This window comes from Saccopteryx bilineata, chromosome 11 (assembly GCF_036850765.1).
Source record: "Saccopteryx bilineata isolate mSacBil1 chromosome 11, mSacBil1_pri_phased_curated, whole genome shotgun sequence".
Lineage (NCBI taxonomy): Eukaryota > Metazoa > Chordata > Mammalia > Chiroptera > Emballonuridae > Saccopteryx > Saccopteryx bilineata.
The window spans coordinates 41606164-41632642 of NC_089500.1; the positions used below are offsets into that span (position 1 = coordinate 41606164).

General features: G+C 37.3%; 1 protein-coding gene across 1 annotated transcript in view; it reads right to left on the reverse strand.

The window, feature by feature from the left end:
* The window catches only part of PSMA8 (proteasome 20S subunit alpha 8), a 43824-nt gene extending 17590 nt beyond the window's left edge, over window positions 1-26234 (reverse strand). Inside the window, exons 1-4 of the mRNA XM_066247108.1 lie at window positions 26133-26234; window positions 14785-14911; window positions 6920-7044; window positions 3987-4109 (exon numbers count right to left, since the gene is read on the reverse strand). Coding sequence (XP_066103205.1) covers window positions 3987-4109; window positions 6920-7044; window positions 14785-14911; window positions 26133-26234 — 477 coding nt within the window. The remainder of the gene's footprint in view (window positions 1-3986; window positions 4110-6919; window positions 7045-14784; window positions 14912-26132) is intronic.
* Between the last annotated feature and the right edge of the window lie 245 nt (window positions 26235-26479).

Sequence of the window (26479 nt, forward strand, 5' to 3'; positions counted from 1 at the left end):
GGTGGATCCCGGTCGGGCGCATGCGGGAGTCTGTCTGTCTCTCCCCGTTTCCAGTTTCAGAAAAATACAAAAAAAAAAAAAAAAAAAAAAGAATCTGTTGGACATTTTAATTTGATAAAATAATGCTAAAGGAAAAAATTCACAGTTCTAGCTAACTAGCTCAATTGGTTAGAATGTTTTTCTGATATACTAAGGGACAACAATCTTTTTTTTTAAATAATTTTATTTATTTATTTTTAATGGGGTGACATCAGTAAATCAAGATACATATATTCAAAGATAACATGTTCAGGTTATCTTGTCGTTCAATTATGTTGCATACCCATCACCCAAAGTCAGATTGTCCTCTGTCACCTTCTATCTAGTTCTCTTTGTGCCCCTCCCCCTCCCCCCTCCCCTGTCCCTCTCCTCCCCCCCTATAACCACCACACTCTTATCAATGTCTCTTGGTCTCACTTTCATGGAAACAACCAAAAAACCCGTCAATAGATGACTGGATAAAGAAGATGTGGCACATATACACTATGGAATACTACTCAGCCATAAGAAATGATGACATCGGATCATTTATAGCAAAATGGTGGGATCTTGATAACATTATACGAAGTGAAATAAGTAAATCAGAAAAAACCAGGAACTGCATTATTCCATACGTAGAAGGGACAACAATCTTAATAATTCTAGCACTCTAGGTGTTTATAGCAGAAGAATTTTTAGTTAACAGTTAATATAATGTGCCAAACTCAGAACCTGTTATTCCAAGTAAAAAATATTTTTTGCAATGTGAAAATGTGTAGTAAAGAGGGAAAAACATATTTCAAAAAGGGTGTCCCCTTACCACAACTGATTTAGATACTACCAGAACTATCTGGTAACTACCAGACTGGAGGATTTTGTTGACACTTCTGTCATGGAAGAGGCAGCAGTATGCCTTCACTGGGAAAGAATCTTACTCTGGGTGCGCGTTTACCTACCTTATACCAAATGCTTCTGTTAGCCCACCATCTGTACTTGCTGGATGCTTTCTTTACCATGATGTATCCTACCAAATATTTCTGGTGACCGAGGAACTGGCTATGAGGAACTGAGAGGGCTTATGCCCATAGGATTCACAGGTCTTCCTGTGTTCCTTGTCATCCTGAAGTAGGCAGCCTGATAGATAGATGGTACTGAAGACTCAGTTACCACACCCACCGGGTGACATCTTATGGGGTTCAAGTAGAGATAGGGTATTAGGAACTAATTTCTCCTACTATTATACAATAGTTAAATTGTATAATAGAGAAATTAGTTTCTAATACCCTACTCTATTTTAACTTCCTATCTCTACTCTCCATTTCATATATCCTTTAGCACACCTTGGAAGATTATAACTCAACATTGCAAAGTATTGCCAACACATGGTACCATAGCTATGTCCTCAATAGTCCTTTGAACCATTTTATCAGGATACTTAGAATAACAGGTCAGGGTTAAAAACAAATAGCAGAACAAGAAAACAACCCCCCCAAAATAGTTGATCTCATGGTTAAAGTGCTGTAGTCCCCCCAAAACAGAAATAAACCTAGAAGATTTTATCTATCTTTCAAACTGGATATCAAAACTTACATAACATGTATAGAGAACCATTTGGCATAAGGGAGGAAGCATGGTGTAGTGGAAAAACACTGGACTAATAAGCAGAAAACCCTGAGTTCTAATTTCAGTTTTGCTATTAACTAGTGGTATGAACTTAAAAATCACTTTACTCCTCAATCTCACCAAATACGAAAAATAAAAGTTCCTAAATGTTTTTATAGATGATTTTTTAAATTTTTTCATTTTTAGAGAGGAGAGAGAGAGAGAGAGAGAAGAGAGAGTAGAGAGAGACAGAGAGAAGGGGGGAGGATCTGAAAGCATCAACTCCCATATGTGCCTTGACAAGGCAAGCCCAGGGTTTTGAACCGGCGACCTCAGCATTTCCAGGTCGATGCTTTATCCACTGCGCCACCACAGGTCAGGCTATAGATGATTTTTAAAGCTTTATAATACTCCTTTCAATAAAAATTTTACAACAAAGTGCAATATGTACAATTAGTTAAATAATAATAATGGGATATATATGCACACACTGTTCACACCCTCCTCACCTCCACCACATGGCCTTAAAACACCACAGCAGAGCATCGTTTCAGACCTAGATGATAAATGAAATCCCCATCAATTTAAATATTCCATAATTTTCCTAACTAATTGACTTTGAAATAAAAAATGCTTCTCTGTGTGACCCCAGGGAGCAACCAAATTAAAATGGAAATTTCTGTAAACTTGGAAATTGTTATGATATTGAAATGAAGGAAAATAATGATAATGAAGTAATTATAAATGCAAACAGAAGATGGCAGACTTCAAAATATGTAGAGATTCAGGGTTATAATTTGCTTTGTTTAGGCTACACATTTGGAGGCTCAAGAAACCTAGTAAAGGAAAAAGGTTCCTAACTGGCAGAAAAAAAGTCTAGTATTTGCAGCAGGTAAATACACAGCTTCTGGTTACCAATTAGATTGTCCAGGGACCTTAAAAGAAGTTGTGCAGCTAACACAAGTATTCAGACCTTTGTGGTAAGAATATAATCCACTGTTTTACTGTCTTGGTTAATCAGTTTATAAAATAGTATGAGTATGGTCAGCTCAAATCAAATAATTTAGTTAATACAGGCTTAAAAATCAAGGCAATGTTTCCCATTTAATTTATCTGAATTTATTTTTTTATTTTTTAAATTCATTTTAGAGGTGGGGGGGAGAGGGAGACAAAGAAAGAGAGAAATAAGGGAGGGAGGTGCAGGAAGCTTCAACTCCTATCTATGCTTTGACTAGGTAAGCCAGAGGTTTTGAACTAGTGACCTCAGCGTACCAGGCTGCCGCTTTATCCACTGTGCCACCACAGGTCAGGCCATACCTGGATGGTAATAGTAGTATAATAAATTCTTCATAAAGTTATGTTAAGGCCTAGGTGTTTGAACTTTTAACGGAATGTGGTACAGTCCTATTCTTATTTATGAGAATATATAAAAACTCACTTCTGAAAACTGCTATTCGTTTCGCTAGGCCCTAGATTTTTGTGCACCATTAGATTTGAGTGCATCATTATAGAAAGTTAGTATTTGGGTACTGAAACAGTAATAAAGACTTATCCAAAAACAAACTAATATATTCCAGAAATTATGTAGCAATAATTGCAATGTACTGACACGTATGAATAAACTCATAGTTTGAGGTATTCTGACTCTCCTAGAATAGAGAATACATTAAAGATTTCAGTATGAAGGCCCCAGTTGGGTAGTTCAGTTGGCTAGGGCATCGTTTCAATACACCAAGGTTATAGATTTGATCCCTGATTCGGGCACATACAAGAAGAAGTGAAACAACAAATCAATGTTTCTCTCTTTCTCTCCTTTCTCTGTCTCTAAAATAATTAAGAGAGAAAGAGAGAGAGAGAGAAAGAAAGAAAGGAAAGAAGGAAGGAAGGAAGGAAGGAAGGAAGGAAGGAAGGAAGGAAGGAAGGAAGGAAGGAAGGAAGGAAGGAAGGCTTCAGTATGGAGTTTGTAAGTTCATTTAATTATTAAAAACAGAAAGACTACACTCTTCTAGTCAAAGCAAGCAACTATATATATATATATATATATCAACTATATATGATGCACTATAATTTGGAAGAATAAACAATAAACAGGAACTAGATATTTCTTTTATTTGGCCATTTGTATACACTTAGGTTTTTCACATCTTTTCTAATGTAAGGAAAAGACTCTGACTAATAAGCCAAAGTATGTCTCTAGCCATCAAAACCCATCATAACTGTTGACTAAATGGTTACATAAAGTTTCTACCACTGTCAATATTTTAATGTAACATAAGTTTTTGTCATGTCCTTGAAAGCGATAAAACATTTATAGTGAATATATTTATTCAACTTCTTTTAATATAATAAAAAAAATCATGATTCACCTTCCAAGCATGGTAAGTACCAGATGGATCAGTCTGATATAATCTTGGGATGCCATCATCATCAAAACCTACAATTAAAGCAGAAATACCAAAAGGTCTTCGTCCATTGCTCTGAGTGTATTTCTGAAAAAATAAAATTTTTTCATAACTATTTTCTGTATAGACCATACAAAGGCCTTACTTATCAAGTGACACATTCTAATAGTAAAATGATCTGCCAAAATTATCTTCCTTATTGATTCTTATTCTGTATATCTCTATGGTCCTCCTCCCTGACTTTCTGCACTTGATCTTAGCCAAAAGGCAGAGAAGCAATTCCCCTGACTTTCTGGACTAACCTAAAATCCATGATGAAATTTAAAAAATTAATGTACACAGTCTATAAAATAAAATCCTAAGTCTACTTATATATGGTCTTAAAGTTGTTTTTTCATTGCTTTATGTACATACATTTGATAACATAACTAGACTAGACTGCAATCTTTTTACTACAGCAGAGAACTGTGTATGTCATACCATTTTGGTTCCCAGTAAAAATGATTTCTTTGGAGTCTTTTGACAACACATTTTATTCCCCTCTTCTCAAAAATTCTTTCTCTTTTACTTTTATTTTTAATTTAGTAAATTAAATTCAACAGGGTGACATTGATCAACAAGAGTACATAGATTTTGGGCAAACATCTCCACATCATTTGGACAGTCAATTATGTTGTATAGCAGGGGTCCCCAAACTATGGCCCGTGGGCCACATGCGGCCCCCTGAGGCCATTTATCCGGCCCTCGCAGAACTTCCGGAAGGGGCACCTCTTTCATTGGTGGTCAGTGAGAGGAGCATAGTTCCCATTGAAATACTAGTCAGTTTGTTGATTTAAATTTACTTGTTCTTTATTTTAAATATTGTATTTGTTTCCGTTTTGTTTTTTACTTTAAAATAAGATATGTGCAGTGTGCACAGGGATTTGTTCATAGTTTTTTTTTTATATCCGGCACTCCAACGGTCTGAGGGACAGTGAACTGGCCCCCTGTGTAAAAAGTTTGGGGACCCCTGTTGTATAGCCATCACCCAAAGTCAAATCATCCTCCATCACATTATAGTTGTCCCTCTTTACATCCTTCCCTCAGCCCCCTTCCTACCCCCTCCCCCTAGTAACCACAGCACTCTTATCTATGTCCATGAATCTCAATTTTATATCCTACCTATGTGTGGAATCATAGGGCAACTTAAAAATAGTTATGTAATTTTAAGTTTAATATATAGAATATATATTCTATAAAAGAATCTCTATATGGACAAATGGTAAAATCCATGCCAGAAAGTGTTCTTATGTTTTAAATATATTAAATCATTTAATCTAACTCAACAGAGGAGGTATTACTGTAATGCTTATTTTATAAATAAGAAACTTGAGGCAAAACAGGCTCAATAGTTTGCCCAAAGCACTAACTAGCAAGAAACAAAGCCAGGATTTCAATTTCAAAATTCTGGTTTCTGGAGGCACATTCTCAGTCATTAGGGTGCCTGTTGAAATGAAAAATAGTTCCTACTAGGAAAAATGAATATAAACCAACATGTGAAAAAAAAACACTTCACTACGAATTATAAAATAGAAATTAAAATAACTATAAAGCACTATGCTATACTTACTTACCAAATAAAACAAAAATGAAAAAACCCAATGCTGATGATTCTTCAGGGATACATTTATATATTGTTGGTTGCACAATAAAAATTGGTTCAATTGTTTTAGAAAGTAATTTAGCTATATATAACAAGAGTCTTAAAACCAATTATAATCTCTAATCTAGCAATCCGATACTAAAAATTAATTTAACATTATAATTAAAAAAAAGCCATTTCAAAGGTAGAGTAATGTTACCAAAGTAGCAATATGAGAGCCAGTGAGAAGGAGATGGAATGAGAAAACAAAAGAAACTAGAAACAACCTAAATTATTACCAATAGCAACAAAATATAATATTACAGGCATACCTCTAAGACAGTGGTCCCCAACCCTGGGCCATGGGCCATTTGGTATCGGGCCGCAGAGAAAGAATAAATAACATACATTATTTCTGTTTTATTTATATTTAAGTCTGAACGATGTTTTATTTTTTTAAAATGACCAGATTCCCTCTGTTACATCCGTCTAAGACTTACTCTTGACGCTTGTCTTGCTCACGTGATACATTTATCCGTGCCACCCTAAGGGCCGGTCCGTGAAAATATTTTCTGACATTAAACCGGTCCCCGTCCCCAAAAAGGTTGGGGACCACTGCTCTAAGATATTTGCTGGTTGGGTTCCAGACCACGGCAATGAAGAGAGTATCATAATAAAGTAAGTCATAATCTTTTTTTCTGGTGGAGGGTCTTACTTTTAATTTGTAATAAATACCACATCAGTGAAGGACAATAAAGCAAAGCACAATAAAAGTAAGTCTGCCTGTATATAGTTATATAAAAACTATGTTGACATATATAAAAAACAAATAAAATAATAAGTGAAAAGAATACTGTGTACCTCATAATTATATTTAATTTTAATGTACCTACTCATGGATTCAGAAGTCATTCCTGAACCTGATCAGTTGTGTTTAAGTTTGTATGAATCAGGGGTGAATGACTCAGGGGTATTGCTTTGGTAAACTCTAAAAAATGGTTCTTATTGCTGTATCTCCAAAAGTGAAGAAATCCCCTTTAAAGATTAGATTTCTTGTTCTTTTAAATTTTAATATAATTCTCAGAACTGATACTGATTGAGATTCCTAGTGATCAAACCAATCCATTCCACTGGAGTAAGAGTGTGAACACAAAATGTCAAGAAATAACAAGAAATTTAGTATATTTAATAGAATATATGATTGAAGTATTTTCATGATTAGACCCATAATGATAAAGGAGAAACCTTGAAGCAATTTGTTGTTATATTGGCTTACCTGTTTTAAGGTTGCTATGAAGCGAGTTATATATTCTACAGTGACTGGGTCCTCAACTGTAAGCTTATGACTCTGACACTCCACACGGGCTCTGTTTATTACTACTCTAGCATCAGCAGTCAGTCCTGTAAAAGTAGTTAATACATTACAAAAAAGAATGACATTTTTCATTGTTAAAGGGTTTTAGTTACCATTGCCATTTTGTTTCTTTCCCCATTCTCTTAAAACCACATTGCTCCAAAATTCATTCACAAAGTCTTTGAAACATCCATTTCTCATATAACCATCAGTATTTTGCAGTCACAAACTCTTGTTCCCCTTCCACATTATTTCAAACCATGTTTCTAGAAACCTGAAAGAATTGCTAGTCCCTAAAGATAGTTAATAGTAGTTAACAATGCAGAAGCTGTCAGAATATGCCACTGTTAAGTATCACCCTGACACTCATGGGTAGAGTGTGAATCACAATCAGATAGTTAAGGGAAGATAAACTGATTCTCTTCTCTTTGTAAATGTTACCTGAGAGAAAGAAATGGAAAGAGATTGATTTGGTTTGTCCTATGAATTAAAAGCTTTATTCAATTAGAAAATATAATCAGAAAGGAAATTTCTAATTATTTTCCATTTACAATGTAAATATGATCCAGAAGTAGAGAAACATAAAAGTATTATACTTAGAAAGTAGTACTATCACTGATTCAAAGAAAGATATTATTGCCTGACCTGTGGTGGCGCAGTGGATAAAGCGTCAACCTGGAAACACTGAGATTGCCGGTTCAAAACCCTGGGCTTGCCTGGTCAAGGCACATATGGGAGTTGATGCTTCCTGCTCCTCCCCCCTTCTCTCTCTCTCTCTCTCCCCCCTCTCTATAATGAATAAATAAAATCCTTAAAAAAAAAAAAAGAAAAATATTATTGATAAATTTGTCAAACCATGTAAGTTGCCAAACCATAGTTGTGTGTATATGTGTTTTTTTAACATAATAAGTAGCAATTATGGTAATCAATACTAAATGGTTAGAAAAACAGACAAATTCTATTTAAAGATAGCACTGAAATTTGTAATTTGACTTTGTTTATAAATAAGCAATTATAGAAGAAATGAGTTCTCAGTCTAATGTTTTTAAATTTATACCACAACTTTATGATACTATCATAATGTAAAATTTCTCCCATTAAACAGAATTCCTCATGCTACATAAAATAATTTTTTCAAATTCTTTTTTTCCTCTAAAAGTTGTTTTCTAAACATTAAAAGCACAACATAACAACATCAACAAAAGAATGTGATTTTTTCCCCCAAATGCAACTGTATTTCTTTCTGATATGTGCTCATTGTAAACTATTCCAACAGAGGGATTAACAGGTATCATATAATTCCACAATTTATACATAGAACTGTATCATACATATTCTTTTGTAACCTACTATTTTTAATATATAATATGGAGACATTTTCATTTCAATAAATACAGATCCTACCACCTCCTTTTTAAATTGTTACTAAATAATAATGATGATGATGATGTTGTAGTCTTAGTAATAGCAGTGTAATCGTAATATCTGTTAAACACTCAAATATGCCAGATATGATTCTAATTGCTTTTTATGTATTAACTCACTTAATCCTTGTAATAAATCAGTAAGGTAGGTACTATCATTAACCTTGTGTTATAGATGACTACGCCGTGGCAAGGATCAGTTGAATACCTTGCCCACAGTCACAGGTGTAGTGGACAATGGAGTCTGGCTTAGAACCCACTTGATATGATTCTACAACCTGTACTTTTAAGCAATTGCATGGCTATACCATTATTTACTATACTAATACTCCAATAATAGACATTTACATATTTCCCAATTTTAAAATTAATTGACATGTAAGAAAAATATTAGTAAATCTTTATTTTACTCTGCTAAAAAGTTATATACATATTAAAATTATTTTTATACTAAAGCCAGAAAGGTATGTGTATCAGAAATTATAGTATTTCATCCTATATATTATTAGGGTTCCATTTTTTTTCTCTTTTTCAGATTTTATTTATTGATTTTTAGAGAGAGGATGAGAGAGATAAAGAGGGGGGAGAAGTGAGAAGTATATATCAACTCATAGTAGTTGCTTCCCGTATGTACATTCTGGTTGACGCTTTATCCACTGGGCCACCACTGGTCAAACAGATGGTTCCTTTTTAAAAACAAATTTTTTTGGCCCTGGGTGGGTACCTCAGTTGGTTAGAGAGTTGTCCTGATATGCCAAGGTTGTGTGTTTGATCCCTGGCCAGAACACATATAAGAATCAACCAATGAATGCATAAATAAGTGGAACAATAAATAAATGATTCTTTCTCTCTCTTCCCCTACCCCCCTGTTCTTCTCTTTCTCTAAAAAATAAACATTCAATACAAAAAAATTTTATTGTAGTAAATATATATAACATAAAATTTACCATTTTAACCATTTTTAAGTGTGTCAGTGGAGTTAAGTACATTCATATGGCTGAGCAATCATCATCATCCATCTATAGAACTTTTTTATCCTCCCAAACTGAAACTCTGAATGCATTCAACAATAACTTGCCATTCCCCAGGCTTCAACATCCTTTGTCAACCACCATTCTATTTTCTGTCTCTATGAATCTGACGACTCTAGGTATCTCATGTAAGTGATTATACTATTGTGAGTGATTATTTCACTTAGCATAATGTTTTCAAAGTGGACATCCTTGACTTATTCCAGTAAAAACTTTCAGTCTTTCTTTATTGAGTATGATGTTCACTGTGGGTTTTTCCTATATGGTCTTTATTATGTTGAGGTAATTTTCTTCTACTCCTAGTTTGTTTTTATTACAAAAGGTGTTGAATTTTGTCAAATATTTCTCTATGTCAATTGAAATGATCATGTAGTTTTTCCCTTCATTCTGTTAATGTGGTGTATTATGTTGATTGATTTTCGTATGTTGAATTATCCTTGTATTCCAGGGATAAATGCCTCTAAGTCATAGTGTGTAATCCCATTAATAGCTGCTGAATTTAGTTTGCTAGTATTTTGTTGAAAATTTTTACATGAATATTTATAAGGGATATTGGGCTGTGGTTTTCTTTTTTTGTAGTGTCTTTGGTTTTGATATCAGGGTAATAGTGCTGGACTCATAGTATGAGTTTGGAAGTTTTCCTTCCTCTCCTATTTTTTGGGAAGAGTTTGAGAAGGATTGCTATTAATTCTTCCTTAAATGTTTGGTAGAATTCACCAGTGAAAAACATCTGGTCCTGGATTTTTATTATTGAAAGGTTTTTGATTACTGATTTACTCTTTACTTATTATATATCTGTTGAGATGTTCTATTTCTTCTTGAGCAACTACAGGTAATTTGTATGTTCAAGGAATTTATCCATTTTTTCTAGGTTATATCATTTGTTGACATGTGATTGTTCATAGCACTCTCTTATAATCATCCTTTTCATGTCTGTGAAATCATTAGTAGCATCCCCTTTTTCATTTCTGATTTTAGTTGTCTTCTTTTATTGTTAGTCCATCTGACTAAAGGTTTGTCAATTTTGTTAACCTTTTCAAAGAACTCATAGGTTTGTGATTTTTCTCTATTGTTTTTCTATTATATGTCTCTGCTCTAATCTTTTTTTTAATATTTTTAAAATTTATTCATTTTAGAGAGGAGACAGAGAGGGGGAGAAAGAAAGGGGAAGGGAGCAGGAAGCATCAACTTCCATATGTGCTTTGACCAGGCAAGCCCAGGGTTTCGAACTGGTGACCCCAGTGTTCCAGGTCAATGTTTTATCCACTGCTCCACCACAGGTCAGGCCGTCTCTGTACTAATCTTTTTTTCTCTCTTTTTTTGTGACAGAGACAGAGAGAGACAGAGAGAGGGACAGATAAGGACAGACAGAGAGGAAGGAAGAGATGAGAAGCATCAATTTTTGTTGCGGCACCTTAGTTGTTCATTGATTGCTTTCTCATATGTGCCCTGGCCGGGGGCTCCAGCAGATCAAGTGACCCCTTGCTCAAGCCAGCAAACTTGGGATTAGTGAGCCTTGCTTAAACCAGATAAATCCGTGCTCAAGCCGGTGACCTGGGCCTTTTGAACCTGGGTTCTCCGCATCCCAGTCCAATGCTCTATCCACTGTGCCACGCCCTGGTCAGGCTCTGCTCTAAATTTTATTATCTCCTGCCTTCTGCTAGCTTTGGGTTAAGTTTCTTCTTCTTTTTCTAGTTCTTAAAATGTAAGTTAGGTTGCTGGTTGCTGAGGTATTTTTTTTTTTTTTAGCAAGAGAGAGAGAGAGAGAGGGACAGGCACTGAAGTCTTTTTTTTTTTTTTTTTACAGAGACAGAGAGAGTCAGAGAGAGATAGACAGGGACAGACAGACAGGAACGGAGAGATGAGAAGCATCAATCATTAGTTTTTCGCTGTTCATTGTGACATCTTAGTTGTTCATTGATTGCTTTCTCATATGTGCCTTGACTGCGGACCTTCAGCAGACCAAGTAACCCCTTGCTAGAGCCAACGACCTTGGGTCCAAGCTGGTGAGCTTTTGCTCAAACTAGATGAGCCTGCACTCAAGCTGGCGACCTCGGGGTCTCGAATCTGGGTCCTCAGCATCCCAGTCTGACGCTCTATCCACTGTGCCACTGCCTGATCAGGTTGAGGTCTTTTTAAGTGTAAGCATTTATAGCTATAAATTTTCCTCTTAACCCTGCTTTTGCTGTATCCCATGTTTTCATTTTCATTGTCTCAAGATATTTTCTCATCTCTCTTGTGATTTTTTTTTCTTTGACCCATGGGTTTTTTAGTATTAATTTCTGTGTATTTGTAGGTCTTTCAGTTTTCCTTCTACTGTTGATTTCTAGTTTTATTCTCTTTTGAAGGCATTGATACTTTGTATGATATCAATCTTTTTAAAATTTATTTTTTTTAATTTTTCTGAGAGGTAGGGAGAGAGAGAGACAGAAACATCAAGTTGCTCCTGTATGTGCCCTGACTGGGAAATCAAACTGGCAATCTCCGCGCTCTGGGATGATGCTCCAATCAACCAAAATAACCAGCCAGGATTTTTTGTTTTGTTTTGTTTTTGTTTTTTTGTCACTGATAGAGACAGAGAAAAGGAGAGAGAAGGACAGCATCTACTTGTCATTCCACTCAGTCATGCATTCACTGGTTGCTTCATGTGTGTGCCCTTACCCAGGATCAAACCCGCAACCTTGTCATTTCAGGACAATACTCTTAACCAACTTACTAGCCAGGGATGGTATCAATCTTTTAAAATTAATTAAGAGTTGTTTTGTGGCAAGATAATTTTTTTTGAGAGAGAGAGAGAGATACAGACAGACAGGAAAGGAGAGAAATGAGAAGCATCAACTCATAGCTGTGGCACTTTAGTTGTTCATTGATTGCTTCTCATACATGCCTTGACTGGGGGTTTCCAGATGAGCCAGTGACCTTGGGCTCAAACTAGCAATGTTGGGCTTCAGTCCAGCAACTTTTTTTTTTTCTTCTGTATTTTTCTGAAGCCGGAAACGGGGAGAGACAGTCAGACAAACTCCCGCATGCACCCCACCGGGATCCACCCAGCACGCCCACCAGGGGGCGATGCTCTGCCCCTCCAGGGCATCGCTCTGTTGTAACCAGAGCCACTCTAGTGCCTGAGGCAGAGGCCGAGGAGCCATCCCCAGCGCCTGGGCCATCTTTGCTCCAGTGGAGCCTCGGCTGCGGGAGGGGAAGAGAGAAACAGAGAGGAAGGAGAAGGGGAGGGGTGGAGAAGCAGATGGGTACTTCTCCTGTGTGCCCTGGCCGGGAATCAAACCTGGGACTTCTGCACGCCAGGCCGACGCTCTACCACTGAGCCAACCGGCCAGGGCCTAGTCCAGCAACTTTTGAGCTCAAGCCAGCAACCATGGGGTCATGCCAATGATCCCATGCTCAAGCCAGTGACTTTGTGCTCAAGCTGGTGAGCCTGCGTTCAAGCCAGATGAGCCCATGCTCAAGCCAGTGACCTCAGAGTTTCAAACTTGGGTTCTCAGTGCTCCAAGTTGATGCTCTATCCACTGTGCCACCACCTGGTCAGGCTGGCAAGATAATTTCTTTCTTAAGACAGTAAGATAAAGATTATTTTGGACTCAATAAGGTTTTTAAAAACTTTTTTGCTAATAAGGTTTTTAAACTTCAACAGAAAATTATTAATAAAAAAAATAGAAAATGAGCAAAAAAAAAAAAAAAACCAACACAAGAAACATGTCTTGTTTGATATACAAATACAAATAAGCACATGAAAATATGTTCAACATCAGTAGCCATGAGGCAGATGCAAATTAAACCCACAATGAGCTATCACTACCTACCTATATAGATGCCTAAAATAAAAAATAGTAAAACACCAAGTACTGCTGAGGATGCAAAGAAAAATCAATCATTCATCCGTTGTTAGAGAGAATATAAAACAGTAGAGTCACTCTGGAAAACAATATGGTAGTTTTATATGTAACAAATCATGTATTATCATATGACCCAACAATTGTACTCTTAAGTATTTATCTCAGGACAATGAGTATTTATCCCAGAACAATGAAAACCTATGTTCACACAAAAATCCATAAGCAAAAGTCTACATTAACTTTATCTGTATTAGAAAAAACTGAAAATAGGTTCTTCATATTGTTAAAAAAGTGTGGTACATCCATACATGGCGTACTATTCAGTAATAATAAGCAGCAGTCTATCAACATATGCAACAATTTGGAAGAATTACATGTGAATTATGCTGAATAAAAAGAAGCCAATATTAAAAGGTTATACACCACATGATTTTATTCATATAGCATTCTCAAAAGTGACAAAATTATATGATTGAGAAGATAATAGATTACTGCTTGCCAGAGATTAGAGACACAGAAGAGGAATGACAGGGGCAGCCTTGTGGGAATGGAAGAGCTATGTATCTTGATTCTGGTGATGGCTACATGAATCTACACATGTGATTAGTCTAATAAGACTACACACATGTGCACATGAGTACCTGTAAAACTGATAAAATATCTGTAGCTTGTGATAATGTCAATTTAATGGTGTTTGAAGATATTACCATTGGGGTAAACTGGGTAAAGGATAAAAGAGACTACTTTGTGGAAATTTTGTAATTTCTTGATCCAAAATTATTTTGAAATAAAAAAATTAAAAGAAAACAGCTATCTAGCCTGACCAGGTGGTAGCGCAGTGGATAGAGCATTGGCCTGGGACGCTGAGGAACCAAGTTTGAAATCCCAAGGTTGCCAGCATGGGCACGGGCTCATTCTATTTGAGTGTGAGCTCACCAGCTTGAGCATGGGGTTGCTGGTTAGAGCGTGGGATCATAGACATGACCCCATGGTCACTGGCTTGAGCCCAAAAGTCACTGGCTTGAAGCCCAAGGTTGCTGGCTTGAGCAAGGGGTCACTCACCCTGTTGTAGCCTCCCAGTCAAGGCACATTTGAAAAAGCAATTAATGAACAACTAAGGCACTGCAACTATGAGTTTATGATTCTCATCTCTCTCCCTTCCTATCTGTCTCTAAAACACGAAAAAGAAGAAAAAGAAAAAAAAGAAAAAGATAAAGAAAACAGCCACCTAAAATTATAATTAAGGTAAAATAATGTATACCTTCTGATATTTGTGTTTTATCAAAGCTAACTATCAGAGATCCTGGTTTAAAGAGTTGTGGTTTTCCAGAAAAGATAGGGTAAATTGTTTGTGTTTAATAAGAAATGGAGTGTAACTCTGTATGTTGTATAAATAATGCACCACCACAACTGTAGTGGAGCCACATGTGTTACCCTCAACACCAAGATATTCTGTATCATTATTGTAGGTACATAACTACCTGCAAAAGCCATGCAGACATGGTCATCAAGGACACAAATTTTCCTCACAGTTCTTTCATCTTGAAGCTTGGCAACAGATTTTTTTTCTACTCCAAGTACAACTATATTGGAACCACGAATTCCAACCTGTAGAGTCATTAAAATATATATAATTAGTTGTCAGTTTTAATACCAAATCAAGTTATTCTAATATTTTATTTATAGAAAAATGCTTTTCCTTAAGCATTCACTAAAAGTGAAAAAGTAGACTTTTAAGAAAGCAGTTATAAAGATCCTGGCTTACTGGAAGTCCATTCCCCAAACTCAAAGCAAAGAAAATATAAAGGTAGAAATTGGAAGACTATATTACAAATGCTAAAACTATGAGTGTCTTAATTTTATGAGATAACACCTAAAGATTTGCTATCTAAATATAGACCAATTTTAACCAAAATGAAAGATTCTGGTAATCCATGTGGATTCCTTATAGAAAGAGTAGTATGAGTACTGGTGGTAGTAGAAATAGTATAGAAAATTAAGTAGATATACTTTTTAAAAAAAAATTCAATGAGAGGAGGGGAAGCAGAGAAACACTCCTGTATGCACCGTGACTGGGATCCACATGGCAAGCCCACTAGGGGGCGATACTCTGCCCATCTGAGACATTGCTCTGTTGCTCAGCAACCAAGCTCTACTTAGCACCTAAGGCGGAGCCATCCTCAGCACCTGGGGCCAACTCACTTCAATCGAGCCATGGCTGCAGGAGGGGAAGAGAGAGAGAGAGAGAGAGAGAGGCAAGAGAGGATGGGTAAAGAAGCAGATGGGCATTTCTCCTCTGTGCCCTGACCAGGAATCAAACCCAGGACATCCACATGCTGGGCTGATGCTCTACCATTGAGCCAACTGGCCAGGGCTCTAAGTGATACATTCTGAAATCTCTCCCATGTATTTCACAATTTGTAAGGATAGGGACTGAAAGTCACACGCAGCTGAGAGAAAGCCCAAATGCCCTCACCCTAAATCACTGATAAACAAAGTCTCAATTTAAACAGGAATATGACAAGAAGAATCAGTGTTATTCCTCCTTTCACCCCTTCCCTTGAGAAGGAAGTGGAAAAAAGTCTAGAGAATAATGTACTAGCATAGTAATTCTCAAACAAGGACTTCTGGGGAAACATGGCCCTATTCTCAGGGGTTAAAGAGTAATGTATGAGAATTTTAATTCTGTGTTACAATGGCAATCTAAATATTTTCATATTGGTATTTGTGTTTATGATTGCCTTGTGGACAAGTGTGATCTTATTGTACTGTTTTATATAACATAACTAGGCAAAAAGTTGTATTCTGAAATAGTATTCTTGATATAAAAATACAGAAGAGATTAAATATAGAACTATACCTGAGAGTACATCTTTCAGTTAAATAAAACATAGGCAATTTATCAAAGCCTTTGCTCTGTTCCCTCACTTTATTCAAGTTTGTCAGTTTATCTAAGCCTTTCTTAACCACCCTACCTAAAGTCAGCAACCCTCCCCCTCACCCCACCCTCCTCTAATAGACAATATTGAACTTCATATCCTACAGGGAACATGACTTCTTATTAAGTTATAGGACATTATATAACAATTTAACACGTACTAGGATTCGAAATTTTTTTTTCAATATTTTCTCCAAATTGAAATAAATCAATTTAAATTCATTGACTGCAAGATAATACAATAATTTTTATAACTTTCACCTAAACAATTTTTGACTTAATAAAAAAATTAAGACTGCTAACAGGCTGGTCATGTGTCTGTCTTTTCATGTAGACACTTCCACAGTCTGGCATATGTGCAGAGTTGACTTTTGGAGGGTTAAGTTCTAGGCAGCCCAACCCATCCCAGAGATGGCAGGGAGGGAAGGAAGACGGAAGGAAGAGAGATGGAAGGGAGGGAGAAGAAAGTGGAAAGTGTAGATTTGCATGACTAGCCTCAGTGGGTGGCATAGAAATACAAGTTGAACATGCATGTAGTGAAAGGCCTTGGGGCCTGACACCCCCCCGAACAACCTCCAGCTCAATCCTGGCCCTATTGCCCACTGCCCCCATGTGTACCCTCTTCCTCCTTATCCATTCCACCCCATTACCTACACGGCTGATCCAAATCCAAAGCATTTTGTATATATAATTATTTTCTTTTCAAAGAACCAAATAAAACAAATCTGCCCACAGATACTATCTAGAAAATGTTTATAATAAAAATCCTTATGTGGACAAAATTTTCCTTAGAAGAGAATTCATAATCTCACTTTATAAAAAATCAAATAAGAAACTGAAAATTCATTCAAGAAGTTAATAAAGGGCATAAAAATATTTAAGTTAAGCTTAAGGGGAGAAATAAGGAAAAAGCAGAAATTACTGGGTAGGGAAAAACACAATAATATTGGTAAATAATACCAAAAGTTAGTTTTTTAAAGAAATGTTTATTTATTTACTTTATTTATTATTTTCTTTTCTCCTTTTAGGTGAGAGGAAGGGAGATAGCGAGGCAGACTCCTGCATGTACCCCCACTGGGATCCACTTGGCAACCTCATCTGGGGCCAATGTTTGAGTTCCAGCTATTTTTAGCACCTGAGGTTGACTTGTGGACCAACCAAGCTATCTTCAGCACCCTGGCCATGCTCAAACCAATCGATCTACTGGCTGTGGGAGGGGAAGAGGAAGAGAAGGAGGAGAGTGACGGAGGGTGAAGCAGCTGGTCGCTTCTCCTGTGTGCCCTGACCGGGGATCAAACCTAGGACATCCATATGCCAGGCTGATGCTCCATTAACCGAGCCACTGGCCATGGCCAAGAAATAATTCTCAAAAATGTCTTATTTAACCTAGCCTAAAGGTAAAAAGAGCAAAGGAAATATATTTAAGTGGGTAAAAAAATAAGGATTTAAAAATTATAGCCTGTTATGTTTTTACAGTTTGTTTCTTTGTTTATTTATTGTATTTCTCTCTCTAAATAGTACATTCTAGGAGGGCAAGAAAACAATTGGACAAATCTGGGAAGTGGGACACTCTACCTAATTAACCCAGTCTCTTCAAGATGTCAAGGCAGGAAAAAAAGAGATGCTGTTCAAGAATAAAACAGAAATACCTACAGCTAAGTGCAAGGCAAGGACTTTAGATTCCGACTCAAATGAAATAACTATGAAAATGTATTTTCTGAACAAAAGGAAAGTTAGAATGTAGGCTATTACAAAATATTAAGGAATTTTGTTAATTTCATTAGGAGTGATAATGGTTTTAAGAAACATCTTTATTTTTTAGAGATGCATAACAAAATGTTATCCGGATATAAAATAAATGAAATATTATATTATCTGAATATAAAATAAATGGGAGTAATGTATGCTGCTGAAAAATGACTTTTGACCTAAACCTCACACCAAAAGTAACTGAAAATGGATCATGGACTTAAATATAAACTATAAACCTTTAGGGGACAAAAAAAAAAAAAACACAGGAGAAAAATTTTAGGATCTAGGCAAAATTTTAAGTGTGGCACCAAAAGCATAAACAATAGGAGTGAAAATTGTTAAATTGGACCTCATCAAAATTACAGACTTTTGCTCTGTGAAAGTCCATGTGAATAGGATGAAGAGACAAGCTACAGCCTGGGAGAGAATGTATGCAAACCGTATACCTGACAAAGGGCTGGAGCCTAGAATACAAAAAGAACTGACATAACTTAACAGTAAAAAAACCAATCCAATTAGCAAAAGGACAAAAATCATGAAAGACATTTCACTGAAGTGGATATATAACAGCACACTGCACATGAAAATATGCTCAACTCATTAGCTATTAATGGCTAACTTTATTACAACCATGAGTTCTCCCTACATACTCATGCAAATCGCTAAAATGGAAAAACAGTAACACCAAATGTTGGAAAGGATGTGTAGAAACTAGATCATTCATATATTGCTGGTGGGAATGTAAAATACTACAGACACTCTGAGCAACAGTTTGGCAATTTCTTACAAACTAAACTTGCAGTTACCATATGACCCAGTAATTGCACACTCGGAGATTTATACCAGAGAAATAAAAACTTATGCTCACACAAAAACCTGCTATGAATGTTCATAGCATCTTTATTCATAATAGCTTCAAACTGGAAACAATCCAAATGCTTTTCAACAAGTATACCATTAAACACTATGACGCATCCATACCATGGAATACCTCTCAGCAATAAAACACTGATACATGCAACAACTGGGACGAATCTCAAGGGAAGAAAGCAAATTCTAAAAGTGTTCATACTGTATGAAAGCATGCATATAACATTTTGAAATGACAAAACATTAGAAACAGAGGACGGATGAGTGTTGCCAGAGATTAGAGCTATGGACATTAAGGATATAAGGGGGAGGGTAAAGAAGTATGTGTGATTAGGCCTGGCCTGTGGTGGCGCAGTGGATAAAGCGTCGACCTGGAAATGCTGAGGTTACCGGTTCAAAACCCTGGGCTTGCCTGGTCAAGGTACATATGGGAGTTGATGCTTCCTGCTCCTCCCCCCTTCTTTCTCTCTGTCTCTCTCTCTCTCTCTCTCTGTCTCTGTCTCTCTCTCGCCCTCTCTCTCTCCTCTCTAAAAATGAATAAATAAACTCTGTCAAAAAAAAAAAAGAAGTATGTGTGATTATATAAAATCAACATGAGAGATTCTTTTGTAGTTGGGAAATTGTTCAGTATCTTGACTGTGGATACACGAATATACACAAGCAATAAAATATGATAGAACTTAATATACACACAAAAGAGTACAAGTAAAATAGAGGAATCTGAAAAAAATAGGTAGCTTTTATTAATATCAATATCCTGATTGTTATATTAATGTCAGGATATTATATCAATATCCTGACTAAAACATACATAGTCTTGCAAAATATTACCACTGGCAGAGAATGGCAGAGTATCTACGTTTCTTTCAACTACATATAAATTTTCAATTATCTTCTGAAAATTTCAACTAAAAGTATTCCATTAGGAAGGGGGAAAAGTTGAGAAAGAAAAAAAAGACTAGTAAAATGTAGATAAGTGTTAGAGCTGGGTAACTGGTGTATGGAGGTTCATTATGCTATTCCCTTCATATATCTCTTCTTGTTTAAAATATTCTGTAACAAAAAGTTGAAAATAAATCAAACCAACCTAAAAACAAATAAACCTCAACTTTATCTACTGGCTTTTTCTCACCAACATTGAAACATATGCTAAAGTCTCTCAAACAAAATCTTAAAGATCACTTCACTTCAACGCCCTACCTCTTTCTCTCTACCCTTTAAAGCCAAATATTATCATCATCTCTCAGCTCACAGCTATGTGGTTTTTACCCCCACTCCTCTCAAGAGTTTCACTGAAGTAGACTATACATAGGTCACTGTAGACCACACTGTAGTCTGAGAAACCTTTGAAAAAGTAAACATATAACCCTTGCCAGGTAGCTCAGTTGGTTAGAGCTTCGTTCCCATACTCCAAGTTTGCAGGTTCAATCCCCAGTCAGGGCACATATAAGAATCAACCAATGAATGCCTAAATAAGTGGAAAAACAAATCAGTGTTTCCTTCCCTCTGCTTTTTCTTCCTTCCTCTGTCTCTAAAATCAATTAAAAAATAAACATATGAAAAAAAGAAAAATCTGAATGTGGCATTCATCAACATAAAACCTGTGTTAGTACGGACCATTTTTCACTAGGCAAACTAAAAGAGCACAGAGCTGGCTTGGAAACAAAAGGATCTAGAAACTGTAATTGTACTTTTTTTTTTGAGATTTTATTTATTGATTTTACAGGGAAAGGAGAGTGCGAGGCAGGGAACAAGAAGAATCAACCCATAGTTGCCCCACTCTTGTTGTTCACTGATTGCTTGTGGTATGTGTCTTGACCAGGCAAGCCCAAGGCTTCAAACTGGTGACCTGAGTGTTCCAGGTTGAAGCTCTGACCACTGCACCATCACAGGCTAGGCTGTAATTTTACTCTTAATTAAGGTGACCAACCTTTTTACAATAAAAAGGAGGACAAAAATAGATGAAAGAAAACAATATCATAAATAAAAGAAACGTTTTATTCATTGCAACAATAATATACTATAATATGATAAATGCATAATAAAAACACTTGTAATATTTTATATTGTAATTATGCTTATATGCCTATTAATTTTTAATAATAATCGTAAGAAAAAAGTACTCATTTAGGTACAAATACATCACATCACACTCAATGGATCGACTCTGCATCGATCGGATATGGACATTTACAGATTAGTCTTCCAATATCAAAAGAAGGACATGTAGGAGGACACTTTTTGAGGGAGGATGGAACTTACAAAAGGACTGTCCTCCCTAAAAGAGGCTTTAAGCTTTTGCTATACAGAAAAAAAGATGGTCACCAGCAACAAGTACTCGTAGTCCTCCAGAGGAAAAAAGCTACCACTTATTTCTAGTTAGGAAAGTCCTAAGCCCTGACCCAGTAGCTCAGTTGGTTAGAGCATCGTCCCAAAATGCCAAGGTTGAAGGTTTGATGACCAGTCAGGACTTATACAAGAATCAATCAATGAATGCATAAATAAGTGGAAAGTCCTAAGAATGGATTTATATTGGCTAGCTTTGAGGCACACGTTCATAACTGTATCCAAAAGGATGGACACTTATTCTACCTGGATCATGGGAACACTTCTGTGGTTGGACAAATGCAGTCTTTTACTAGAAAGAATGCATAGCAATAATCCAGAGAATGACTATAACCACACCAAAAATCTTTAAGGATTATTATTCTCTTAAAGGTATTCATTCCATGATCCAGCCAGTTTCTAGCTCCATTCTGTTCCATTTGTCCATTGCTTCAGCAATCCCAAAGGCCTGCCAGTTTGTAGAACATGGCTGTCTTTTGCTGAGTGGTCTTCACACATGCTACTTAGTCTAAAATACCCTCCATCTTTCCTCTTCTACCATTTCACCTGATTATCTTTCATCTCTCAGACATCTACTTAAAACATTACTTCCTCAGGGAGACCTCTCTAACGCCTAGAGTTACCATAATTCCCCCTACTCTCCCCATTATAATACTAATTTAGGCTTAGTTAGGACTATTTATTTGATCATGTAACATTCTTGCTAGATAATAAGCTCTCCAAGGACAGAAATGGAGTCTTTTCTTATTGTGAAACCCTAGGGCCCAGCACCACATTTGGCTGATGTAATTGTTCAACAAAAATGTCTTGATAATAAGTGAATGTGCTGGAAGAACCATAGACAAAATTGAAGAATAAGAGACAATAAAGGGATAGGAAATAATAATAGTTACCATTAGTAAGTACTTCCTATGAACCAGACACTGTGCAAGATACTTAACACGTATCATTACTTCATTCAACTGTCACATGAACCCAATGAAGCAGGTGCTATTTTGATGCCTATTTTACTGCCAAAGAAACTGAAGCTTAAAGAAGGTAACTGCCTTACATGATACATATCTGGGTTCCACATTCATGATAATGATAGCTAATATACAAATATTTACTGAATAAACTGCAAGACAATGCAGAGCAGAGGCTTTGGAACTAGAAACATGTAAGTGTGAAAATGGTACCCATCACTTTTTAGGTGGGTACCTTCAGCAAACTCTGAAAGCTCTGAATTATAGATTCCACATATATAAAAAGGGGATTAACACTGTCCTTAACATCAGATAGTGTACATAAAATACTTAGTACAAAATAAGTATTACTTAAATGTTAGTTTACTGGCCTTGGCCGGTTGGCTCAGCGGTAGAGCGTCGGCCTGACGTGCGGGGGACCTGGGTTCGATTCCTGGCCAGGGCACATAGGAGAAGTGCCCATTTGCTTCTCCACCCCCCCCCTCCTTCCTCTCTGTCTCTCTCTTCCCCTCCCACAGTCAAGGCTCCATTGGAGCAAAGATGGCCCGGGTGCTGGGGATGGCTCCTTGGCCACTGCCCCAGGCGCTAGAGTGGCTCTGGTCGCGGCAGAGCGACGCCTCGGAGGGGCAGAGCATTGTCCTCTGGTGGGCAGAGCGTGGCCCTTGGTGGGCGTGCCGGGTGGGTCCCGGTCGGGCGCATGCGGGAGTCTGTCTGACTGTCTCTCCCCGTTTCCAGCTTCAGAAAAATACAAAAAAAAAGAGAAATGTTAGTTTACTCCCTTCCTTCCCCCTCCACTGTGTACTGTATAGAAATACAAAAGGAATTACACCATCTAGATTCTCAAACATCTTATTATCCAGTTGGTGTGAGAAACATATTAAATAAACCTGAAATTATAGACAATATGAAATCAAACAGTAAATACCGTATGATGCTCTGTTACAGATTATAAATTAAGAGGAAAAAAATAGGCCCTGGCCGGTTGGCTCAGTGGTAGAGCGTCGGCCTGGCGTGCAGAAGTCCCAGGTTCGATACCTGACCAGGGCACACAGGAGAAGCGCCCATCTGCTTCTCCACCCCTCCCCCTCTCCTTCCTCTCTGTCTCTCTCTTCCCCTCCCGCAGTGAGGCTCCATTGGAGCAAAGATGGCCCGGGCGCTGGGGATGGCTCCTTGGCCTCTGCCCCAGGCGCTAGAGTGGCTCTGGTCGCAGCAGAGCGACCCCCCCCCCCCAGGAGCAGAGCATCGCCCCCTGGTGGGTAGAGCGTCGCCCCCTGGTGGGCGTGCTGGGTGGATCCCGGTCGGGCGCATGCGGGAGTCTGTCTGACTGTCTCTCCCCGTTTCTAGCTTCGGAAAAATACAAAAAAAAAAAAAAGAAGGAAAAAAATATCCATGATGAGTGGGTGGATCAGAGATGGCTTTATGTAAGAGGAGAAAAGTGTGATTTTGGAGGAGAAGTAAAGATAGAGAGTGGCAGAAAGAAAGGTGTTTTTCCTCTCTCCTCCTACAAGGGCAGAAGCATATATTAGTGAAACCATGAAGCTGCCTTCTTAATTAAAGACAGTGGATAAGGATTATGAAAGACTTTGATGGCCAGACTGTGGAGTTGAGATTTGATAAAGCAGGAAATATGGAGCTAATAACAGTTTAGGGTCAAGGAAAGGACAGAACAAGGTATGATAATAAATCTTCTCTTTTTCATGAGGATATCATCAAGGACTCATATTTTTCCCAAGAAGAAAGGTATTACCTCTCCAAAATGTTATTCAAAGATATTTTTCACTTATAGAAAATGGAACTAACAAAAAAATAAATAAAACAGGCCTTTTGTCTCACTTCATGTTGTAAAATAATCATCATGAAGAAGGTAAAACCCAAGGCCTTTAATTGTGGCCCATATAACATTTTGTTTTACTAAATAATATCATATTCACATACTGGTCAAAACTGGTCAACCTTGGCTTATTTATAATTCACCATATCAAACATCATTTATAAACAGATTATTTTCTGACTATTTTAATAAACAAGTGCCACTATAAACTTTACCTGGTATAAGAGGTCATAGCACCCTCAAGGAAACACAATCATACATAACTCCATATGAAGATGCAAATTATAATTTCAGAATCCCGAGACAAAACTGTCTTATCTTTCCAATGTATTTTTTAAAATGCCCACCCTAGGTATTTTTATGTCCTTACCCTTTTACAGCTCATTACAAAGGAACTATCAATCACTTCTATAGCATTCTAAAACATTTTAAATGAGTCAGTGTGGTTTCTTATTATACCCTAGTCTTCTCCCATCACTCCCTTTATTTTAGGCTCTAAAACTTGGGCATTATTTTCTAACCATATGCTTCATGCCATGCTGGGGATTGTATAACTTTTTGTTTTTATCAAAATGGTACCCTTTTGGTTTAACCTGCATGAAGCACTTCTTAAATTTACAATTCTAAAAACAATTACTTATAAAACAGAAGCAAAACTAGTGGGCCCTATTAAATAAAAAAATACTTTAAAAATAAGATTCTTTCCAGTGTTTTTTTCTTACCACTTACATTTGATAGATTTATAATAAAAATGAATTATTTCCTTCCATAACTAAGTTGGTAATGGCAAGTGAGAGAAAATACAGATAATGCTACACTTAGAAAAGAACTATGTATTCTCACAGCTGGTGTCTCAAATTCCAAAATGCACAACAAACTAGCTTATGAAATTTGAGAGAGTAAAAAAAATCAGATACTTCTGATTTCAAAGGCCAGGACTGAAAATTTAGGATAATCGAGCATTTTTTGTCATTTAATTTTTATAAACTATAAAATTATTAATCATAACTAAAACTTGGCAGAAGTATTACAGCTTCCCTGAGTATTTAAAAGTTTTTCAGAAATATGGTTAGGTAAATTTAAAGTAGGGTATAGCCTGATCAGGCAGTGGCACAATGGATAGAGCGTCGGACTGGGATACAGAGGACCCAGGTTCGAGACCCCGAGGTTGCCAGCTTGAGTGTGGGCTCATCTGGTTTGAGCACAGCTCACCAGCTTGGACCCAAGGTCACTGACTCAAGTAAGGGGTTACTCGGTCTGCTGAAGGCCCCCAGTCAAGGCACATATGAGAAAGCAATCAATGAACAACTAAGGTGTCACAACAAAAAACTGATGATTGATGCTTCTCATCTCTCTCCGTTCCTGTCTGTCTGTCCCTATCTATCCCTCTCTCTGACTCTCTCTCTGTCTCTGTGAAAGAAAAAGAAAAAAAAAAATAAAGTAGGGTATAATCGCTCACAGAATTTCAGTATTATTTAAAAACCAAACAAAAAGAATTGGCAAAATTGAGAAGCTGCTTGGGGACTTCGCGCCTCTAAGGCTGCCAAATACTTGGGTGCAAATATTAGGACAGTAATTTTTATGTGAAAATGCCTAAGTGGTGTAGCTATTTTAACCGCATCCTCACCAACAAAGATTGAATTTTATGTTGACTTAGTTTGTATTTCAGGGATAGGCATGATTAATTTTTAATTATTATACTTATGATTAAACAACAACTCCCACGTGAAAAAACTGTTACTTTCCCATGCATTTGTGAATTTCTGAGGAAGTGGGCCCTGTGCATCCAGGTAGTCGGAAACAGTATTATCTCCTCTACAGTAAAGGGTCCTAACACACTCTCTCTCTCTCTCTCTCTCTCTCTCTCTCACACACACACACACACACATTTTGTGTGTGGCTATCATTAAATAAAGGCAGTTGCACAACTGAAGCCCATGAAATCTACCACCTTTTACTCCATCACTTCCAGCCAAAATTTTAGTCATCTCCCTCAATGAAAGAAAGGAAGTAACTTCACAAGTGGGAGACTTCCCTGACCTGTCCCCCTACAGGTGGGCTGGGGCAGCAGGTACGTTAGGCCTGTACGCTGGGCAGGAGCCTGTGGTCACGAAGTTGCTCGCTCACCGCTGTGGATCCTTTCTTCACCGCTTCCTGCGCATATTCCACTTGGAAGAGGTGTCCATCTGGGGAGAAGACAGTGATTGCCCGGTCATAACGAGAGGCCATCGCTCAAGGCTACCTCGATTTCCACCATACGCCTGAAGCTACAACAGCAGGGGGAGGCAGCAGAGCGGCTCCTGCGGCCACGCGCTACCCGGAAGTGCTTGTTCAGATGCCTCAAGCTCCCGGAAGTGCCCGCGCGTGCTCTTCCACAAGGCGCCCGAAGTCATCCGGGTACTCCAGGTGAGACCAGTCTCCGTGCCCACCAATTCGTGAGATTGCTTGGCGTGCATGTTGGCAGACTTCCTCCA